Source organism: Parasteatoda tepidariorum, chromosome 9 (genome assembly GCF_982258835.1).
Source record: "Parasteatoda tepidariorum strain Cologne lab strain chromosome 9, Ptep-v5.0, whole genome shotgun sequence".
Lineage (NCBI taxonomy): Eukaryota > Metazoa > Arthropoda > Arachnida > Araneae > Theridiidae > Parasteatoda > Parasteatoda tepidariorum.
Genome location: NC_141763.1, coordinates 89,504,036 through 89,513,484, shown reverse-complemented (window position 1 = coordinate 89,513,484; position 9,449 = coordinate 89,504,036). Strand labels below are relative to the sequence as shown.

The window sequence follows — 9,449 nt, the reverse complement described above, 5'->3', positions numbered from 1 at the left end:
TGTAAATGAATCGAAAAAGTGTGTTAAATCCTCGTTAATCTGTTCTGCCGTAAAGTATTCAACTTCGCTCGCAGATCGTCAACCTATACAGATTTGGTTGAGCCCAGCCATCTCACCGCAGAGGATCAAAATCGTTATAGCCTGTCTTAAGGATCATTCTCAGGGATGTTTCCTACACCGTCATTGGGTTGAATGAATTTTTCAAAACTGTGGAAAATAATAACTGATGCCACGGAGTACCTGGCTAATGAGGCCACCTCCGTAAATGATGAATTAGCTATTGAATCAAAGGCCTGTGTAATTAAAATTAGTTGATTATTTAAATTAATGATTAGTAATTAATTGAAATGAAGGAAAGGAAAAGAGAAGGAAAGGACATCACAAGTAGGGGACAACACAAACATAGAACAACAATAAACAAAAATTGGTAAATTTCTAGAAATGGAATTTTCCAGATCAGAAAGATTATTTCAGACGTATCAGATTCAATATTCAGAATTGAATTAAAAAGTTAAAAAGAGTTTACATTTTTTTTTTTCATTTTCGATAAGGATTCTAAAAATACTTAAAGTATGGTCTTTATGGACACTATTTTCCCTATTCGTAAGACGTTAGAGCGTATTGCTACAGATCTTGAGCTACCATATTTTATATCAGGAGGTAACAACATCATAGAAAAATTCTTTACATTCCTCACAAAAATTGCATTGGATATTACTAAATTGCAATACTTGCGGTTCAAGGAGACTACCTAAAATTTGTTCCATAAGAATTTGCTAACTATTACATTTAAAAAAAATAGTCACCAATGTGTACATTTTCGAAATGATACAAAAAATACCTATTAATCTGAGATGTGAGATATGAGAGGAAATAGGCTTTTATTCTCTAGGGAAAAAACCTTCTCCATTGCAGTTCAGGACCCTTTTTCATAAATTATAATTTTGCTGTGATGGGGAACTTATAATAATTTAATTCAAAAATAATTTTTTTATTTAATTTACTGCAGTAGCCAGGAAACATTGAGCGTATGCTTCTAACAGTTAGCTTTTTCTTTCAATTTAACTTTTTTTAATTTATATTTTATCAAGTTTTGGGTTTACGGCTACTAATGTTCAATTAGGTAAATAAGTAGAAAACATTTCTCTCTATTCACTCACAAAGGCAATCAAAGATTCTATCAATTTGAGACTATCATCGAAAGGAAGACCTTTCTTCTGTATGCTTATCGAAGTCTGATTTATTCTCGATTACATCACCACAAAATTCTTCAATTCAACCAACTTCTTCAATTTCTTTAGAAGGCAACGACAATCGAGTCTAGTTTTTAGAAGCTCTTATTTGTTCTTTTCTAAAATTTGAAGAACGGCCATAATTTTCCGTAACTTTTATGCAGTGCCGTTGATGTGTTTAAATGGGTGGACCACCTGAGTATCCAATGGATCTTTTACGACTAGTCCAGTCCAGATTCTAAGCATTCTGTTGTCCACCAAAAGGTAAAACTCGAGAAAAAAAAGAGCTGAATTTCTGTAAAAATTAAATATAATCCTCTAAGACACATCCCGCTGCTTGTGCACGAGTGACGTTTAAGCTATGTGCTAGGCTTTGTGAAATAATTGCGGTGGGACATTTTTTAACCTTGCATTCCCAGGTAGATCCCGCAGTGGACTGATCGTTAAGACACGGTTCCCAGCAGATCACCGAAGTCAAGCATCACTGGCTACTGTCAGTGTGCGGGTGGGTGACCACTTGGATCAGTCTGCGTAGGGAATGAGGGTGTGCGGTATTGGTCCTCATTAAACTGTGCTACCGTAAAGTGCTCGACTTCGCGCGCAGGTCGTCGGGTTACCGAAGCGGGGGTGCCATCCCCTCCGCAGAGGATCAAAATTGTGATGGCATGTCTTCGGATCATCCTCCGGGATGTTTCCCAGACCGTCGCCAATAGCCCATTGTGCAGCCCTAGTGCGACGTAAATTAACAACAACGACAAAGCATTTCAAACCTGATAATCATTTAACCTTGCATTTAAACCTGAGTACTTGCCTGCCATATTTGGTGAGTTATTCTATGATTGTCCTCGACAATCATTTATTTATGCCTATGTCATTAGGAAACGATATACAATAGTTTCAGATAACTATTCAGATTTACACCTTTAAGTTAGAATAAAATCCAAAAAACGTTTCACGGGAATTCCGTCGTTCACAAATGCCAGCTTATCTACGTAGGAAATAACTGGTGTTGAATCACTATTTTTTTTACCAAATTTTATTGACTTCAGTAAGACTTTTGATTTTGGTACAAAATGTTGAAAATATTTAAAAATTACAAAATCTCAGAAAAATTTATAATCTCATTAAGAGCCTTAATGATGGAAGTAAAACATGTATTGAGGATCATAGAATACTTACAGACTCTTTCGATGTTCAAACAAGAGTAACACAGGGATTGGCGATTGAGATAGGCTACAGGTGGAGTAGAGCAGAACTCTCCACCAATGGCAACACTTCGCATGCTTTCACCATTCGTGTGGAGAGTCATGGAAGAAGGAAGTACGCTAGTTTTTGTCTTGATTTTCAAATAGATTAAAATCTTTTAAGTTAGGAAACTATAAGGAATTGAAAACTGCATCAAACATAGTTCTAAAAAAAGTGTCATGGAAATTTAAGAAATACTTTTAAGAATTAAGTAAAATACTACAGATGGGGTACTCGAGCATTGCGATCGCCTACACATTTTGTCTGGATTTTTATTCAGAATTCATGAAGAACATGACCAAAAATGAAAAAAAGAGGGCTCAGATGGAATTTTAACACCACATTAGAAGATCTTAATTATGCAGGTGACATAACCCTCATTTCATCTAGATGCATCGATCTTGAAGAGAAAAAAAACTAAAAAATTTAATAAATTTGCAAATCAAATCGGTCAACAAATTAATAAGAATAAAACAAAAACCATAAGAACAAATGCAAAATCTAACAATAAAAAAGAGAGAAATAGATTCTTTCACATACCTTGGGAAAACAGTAAATAAACAAGGAGACAGCAACCTTGATATAAACCAAAGAATCATAAAAGCTAGAACCTGTTTCAGAAGCCTTCAAAAATTTTGGAGAGCTTCAAATATAAATATCAACAAAAAAATAAGTGTTTTTAAGGCTGTTTTTTGCTCTATACTTTTGCATGGTGCTGAATGTTGAAGTCTCCGCATTTATCATTGTTATCCGATTATTTTAATTATTGTTATCAATAAGTTTAAGATGAGCAATTGGTTCCAGTTCTTGCAAAATTGGGGTATAACAATAACTTTTAATGGATGAAACAAACTGCCACCTATAGCCAATTTTGAAAATTAAAAACAATATTTATTTAAAAAATAAAACTAAAATGTTTTTATTATATTTTCTTCAAAATTGTTTATACAAAATATTTTTTTCACACTTATTAACTTCTCAAAGAAATTTATTCTCTGCAAATTTTTTTAAATCACCAAACATTACATATAACAAACATAGGAAAATATTTTAAATCACCATCATACAAAGTCGAATAATAAAATATTTAATTTATTCCTAATAAATATTTATTACAAAAGCTTATATATTAGCATTATTCATACTAGTACAGTTAAAAATAAAAAAATTAATTGCAAAAATAACACATATGATTATATAATTGCAAACAAATATTTCTAATCATTAAAAAAAAAAATATTTGTTGTGTTTGTCTTATTAATAGTTGATAGGAAACTAAACTTTGAACAGAAGTAAATCCAACACACTTTAAACTAAACACTAATTTTAGTTACTTCACTTGAATTCTTAAAATTATTAAGAAGTTTTGTGAGGATTAAAAATTAAAATATTCTTAGAGTTCCAGTATATTTCAGAAGAGTGAAAAACAACAGACCATAAATACGGAATAAAAAATTCTTCCGGTTGACCCTCTTCGACGTACTTAAACTTCAACTCCGGTAATTTTTTAAGCTTTTCTTTAGACCATGTAGAAGCAGCTGCTTTTAAGATTTCAGACACTTCAGAAACAGATGAATTATGATCCATAGATTCTAAATGTGAAGTAAAGAACAGCAACACAATGTCAATATTTTGCATAATGTCTTGAAAATTAGGATTTGATCGAAACATGCCAAAAATTTCTTTCTTATAAAGGATTGTGTATAACAAATTGATATTGTTCTTTAGCTGGGAAGTGAAAAATGAATTTAAAATCTCCAACAGCATTCTCAATACCTCTTCGAGAACAGACAAATCTGAAGAAGGCAGTTCATCATCAATTTGCAACACGGTTCTCGACTGATCCGTCACGTGTATGTATCTTTTACCCATATATTCTAACAAACTAACAAATTTTTGGCAAACATATGGATGCAGGTTTTGAACATAGGCAGACATATTAGCCAATGCAGCCAGGCAGTTTGTATGGAGATACTTATCGTGCATTCGAGTCATGTTGTATTGTATAGTTCTAACCAGAATAAGAACCAATAAACTACCAAGGGAAATTTCAGATAATGTTCGCTCCATATACCATGTTATGTTTTTCAATTTTATTGAATGAATTTGTTTGTCAAAGTACTCCTCTTCACTTAATATTAATATAATTATTAATGCCATATAAATAAGATGAGAATTTTTTTCAGGTGCATCATACAGTAGCTTCAATAACGGTACAACAAGCAACGAAACATCTGATGAAAATATAATATATTGACGAAAATGTGGGTTTTGGTGAATTAACATATATGTTAACAAAGCGGTTTGATCATCTTTTAGTGTGTTACACAATGTAGTAAAGAGAGCATCATAGTCTAATTTAAAAGCCTCCATGCTTTCCTTAGGCATTTCACAAGTGCTATTTGAATTGCTAAATGATAAAAGAGCACCACGATAAGGGTTTTTCCCCTCCTTCTCATTAGTGCAATGATTAACTAATAATAAAAGAAACAATAAGCTTTGATTTGCGAGTACCGTCATTGGTTCACTTTTAGGAGGTTCTTGATGCACAGTACTTAATGACAATATATTCCAAATTCCAGTTGCAAGTCCAGCAATGATACTTCCCCCTTCTGCGGCAGTGACACAATGCGGGCATTTCTGCTGATTGCAGTAATTTTGAAAAAGAGTTTTGACCAGCAAGAGAGAGTGAATAGTACATTTCCCATGCATGAAAATCGAGTAGACACCAGAGAGATTAGCTGGCCTCGAAGAAAACATCTGCACCGAGAGCAAGACGATCAAAGTATGCACCGCTTCCACGGTTATAGCGTAAGTCCGGTTATCGAGGGATATGTCGACGACTATTTCGATCAGGGCATTTATTACGTCTTCGAGAAGCTTTTCGGGTTCGCAAGCATTCTGGGGGTCGCTTTTGTTCAGTTGAGCATCTTCAAGCTGTTTTATCATTCCTTCCTCACCTAAGGTTTCAATGAAATATTTCAAGATGCACCTCAAAATAAAAAGGGAGTTGTGAGCTTGCCAGATGAATACTTTATTTTCACACTGCACAGCAGCTTTCAGTTCAGAGGAGTGAATGAGGAACACTTTAATAAGAGAAGCCACATTTCCCGTAAGTGGATTGGTATTTAGCAAAGCATCTAACATCGGGCGAATACTGTCCTCCAGTAAACGACAGTCGGCACAAGAGTGAGGAGGGGCAAAGGTAAAAGAAAGCAGCTGATTCCAAAAGGGGTCATTCGGAGAAATAGCTTCTTTTCCAGAGAACATTTGTAAATACTTGTTATCTCGCAGCTCGTGTAGGCTGCTGCTTGAGGTACCCATTTTGCAACTGTAAACAAAATTAAAATCATCAGAAATTATATCGAGTCAATGTCAAATAATAAAATAACAGTAATTGTTATCTTACAAATACAAGGATTGAAGCTTCAATAAAGGCAACTTTTAATTGCAACTCACACAAAAAAAGATACATGGAACCATAGGGTTGGTTGGCTGGTTTAAACCAGATGATCTTATTTAAAAAAAAAAAAAAAAAAAAAGCTTGTTTTTTTTAAATTTTTTTTCTTAAATATAATATAAGTAATCTTTTTAAAAATTTAACTTTTTATTATTTTTTCAAATAGTTTTAAAAAAATCAAAAGAATTATTAGAAAGTTTTAGAATCAAAAGAAAAATAACATATTTCTGATAAAAATGTTCCACTTTTATGTTTAAATACTACTGAGAATCTGTATTTCTTTAAATCAAGCTTATGTACCTAATTTTTAAAAGTTTAGATAGCGTAGTTTTCTTGTAAAAATATAAAAATAAATTGATATGATATGAGCAAAATGTTTTAAAAATGCGTATTATAAAATAAAGTACCTAACACCAAATCTAATTACTTTTAAAACTAGTTAAATAATGTAATTATGGAATAAATTAGAATAAAAAGTTAGATAATTTTTTATCTTTTGTAAAGACACATTATGTTTGTTACAATCGAAAGCATAAATGGAAATTTTTTATACTTTAGTTTTACATTTTACTTTATGTATAATTTTTTGCTATCAGAGTAAAAAAAAAAAAAAAAAATTATGGTTCAAATGATTTTGTTAATTTTTGAAATATTTTCAGTGTATTGTAAATTAATTTTATTTAATGCTGCATGATGTTATTAAGTAAATTGCAGACCTCATAGTGGACTTAAGAAAAAGAAAGGACATATTTTGATAGAGTATATACATGTATCAGACTACTTTTAAAAAGGGCAAACAACAAATTAAAGTATAATTTGCTCCATTTAAGTACAATAAAAACAAATTTAATTGAAAAAAAAATTAATAAATAAATAAAACATACAATTTTCAATTTCAGAATTACTTTATTCTGAAAAAAAAGTTTTAACAGCTTTTCCAGTATTCTATAAATGGAGCACTGAGCAACTCCTAACAATTTGAGATTAATATTTAGGAAATTTAAATGGTACTGTTGCATTAGGAAAATAATCAGTACCAATTAGTTAATATTCCTTCAAACCGATATTTATTTAAAATTTGTAAGAGTGTTCATGACATCTTTAATCAAATCTTTTAAAGTAGGGTTCTAATAATTTTGAAACCAAAACTCAGCGAAGATGCATCTTAGCATTTATTAAAATAAAAAGAAATTAGCTGGAAATCCTAAATCTTTCAATTATACATAACAATTATTTTAAGAGCTGCATTAGTATTCGTAGAAAATGGGATCATCTGAGTTTACACAAATGATAAATATCAGGCCAAAAAGCTGATATAGACAAAATATATTTTAACAGGAAAATCAGAAATTTCAGGACATTTACAAACTTTGATACCCTTAAACTCAAAGCTCTATTATGTCAAAATGAATGAAAAAAAGTAGCTCAGTTACTTTATTTATTATTGAACTCTTAGTCCTAAAACTTATTTTTACTATTTTATATGCAACTCATGTCTTGTTTGTACCTTTTAATCCTTCAATTATTTCCAAGTATTTTTAATTATTAATAATATAAAAGGTATGATATATTACCTTAAATACATTATAATTTATATTTATTCAAACTTTAAGGGATTAAAAAAAACAAGAAATTCATATTTCATAAAACTTAATTACTAATATTATAAATGTATAATATTAATTATATAATATAATATTAATATATTACAATATAATATATTATAATAGAATAATATTAATTATATAATACTGAATTACAGTATTTTTATATTACTGGCGAGCAAGGGGTAGGGTGGGCAATCACTCTTCAACATATATTACTAAAATAAATTTTAATGTTTATTGTTTATTTTGCACATTATTTGTAGTTGTAAAGAAATATAAAAACATAGATGAAATATTCAGTTCTGCTTCTTTTTTTTATCATTATATTAACAAATTTAAAGAACAAAAGTGTATATTTTTGAATTGTTTATTGAAAATATTAATTAATAGTTAAATGGAATATTTAAATACTATGAAACACTTTGGAATGGTTCAGTTAATTTCAGTCAAGAGATTAAAATATTATTCAACATGTTTTTTTAAGAACAAAAAAACTGGTTTTAACCAAAATAATCTATAATAAACAAAAAGAGCTTTATTGGTTTTATTTAAAAAAATATTTTTTTCCTTCTAATTCTGTGAAACCAAATTTTACTGACATTAATATAATATAACTTATTGTCTGTATAAGTATCTATATAATAAGTTATAACTTATTGTCTATAAGTATATAACTTATTGTCTGGGAAGTGGAAGCTGTACACTGCCTGTTTTGTTGATAGTTTGGGTGGGGCAGAGTAAACAATTTTTAGAACGAATGCTATTAACATTATTATATTAATGCTATTAGTTTTACTCCAAAGAATCAAGTCTGAGTATGGTTAATGGTATCTCCAGTTTCATGAATCCATTTTTTCTACACTAAAACTAGAACCCACCAGGGCATGTCTGCCACATTTTGGTGCACCTAGTTAAATATAGCTATACATATTAAAGAGGAGTAATTTGATTTTTTCATCTAAGGGCACAGGATATAGTTGAGCTAGCCTTAGATACCAATACTACTATATTAGGTACTTAATATATGATATTAATAGTACCCATACCTTAATTGATAGAGCATAAATTTACATCAATAACTTGCCATTTTTTACAGTCCCTTTAATAGAAAGAAAGTATAACAATCAAGCATTAACACTATGGTGCTTATAGTTGCAAAGATAAAAGCTTTAGAGTAAAATTCTATTTTCAAGAATAAGTCATATATCTCGGAGTGAGGAAAAGCATGCGTCATGGATTATGCATTTTAACACTATAGTTTTTACTGTATATAAAATCTTCCATTTTCCAATTATTTCTGTCGCGATTTTTTATTAGAAAACCTCACTTTTAAGTAATTTTCACTACATTCTACAAAAACATAAAAATTGCCAAATTAAGAGAGGCATCCTCTTATAAACTGAAACTCATATTTGCTTTGAGAACATTAAGGTTTAATATATTCATGGGTTGAAGAGATTATTTTGATTGACTCATTCAAAATATAACAACAAATTTCAAGTCATGATAAATAAGCACAGATCATAGTAAAAATTTAAAGCGATTTTTCTTACATATAATAGCGGAATATATAGAAGCTCCAAGATTAAGAGCTTAGCAATGATTTATAAAACGCACAAGAGGATTAAAAGAAAATAACCGAGCATAAATATGTCTATCTAATTACTTATAAATTAATAAGAAGAAAAAAATTAATTGCCTTATATTTACTAAAAGATCCTAGAAGTTTTATACTTTAATATAATAAAGTATGTTCAACAACGAAGTTATATATATTTTTTTCTAAGTTATTATTTCTTATTTTTGTTTAGTGTCTGGTGTCTGCTTTTTTTGCTTACGATATGATTGAACTTGATTGTAGCCACTTTTAATGAAACTTATATAATTTAAAATATTTAAGCATTG

At 30.0% G+C, this 9,449-nt stretch overlaps 1 protein-coding gene across 3 annotated transcripts; it reads right to left on the bottom strand.

Annotated features, from left to right (window-relative positions):
* Window positions 1-3,447: 3,447 nt before the first annotated feature.
* LOC107437366 (dymeclin) lies at window positions 3,448-9,404 on the bottom strand. Of its 3 annotated transcripts, none has more exons than XM_016049347.4 (2): window positions 9,244-9,404; window positions 3,448-5,808 (listed from the first exon to the last, which is right to left on the bottom strand). In XM_016049347.4, the coding sequence occupies exon 2, from the start codon at window positions 5,799-5,801 to the stop codon at window positions 3,834-3,836; it is 1,968 nt and encodes a 655-aa protein (XP_015904833.2). In that variant the 5' UTR covers window positions 5,802-5,808; window positions 9,244-9,404; the 3' UTR covers window positions 3,448-3,833. The 3 variants fall into 3 exon arrangements, with proteins under 3 accessions (XP_015904833.2, XP_015904834.2, XP_042904262.2); XM_016049348.4 differs by having other exon boundaries at window positions 9,098-9,396; XM_043048328.3 differs by lacking the exon at window positions 9,244-9,404 and adding an exon at window positions 8,591-8,614.
* Window positions 9,405-9,449: the final 45 nt, after the last annotated feature.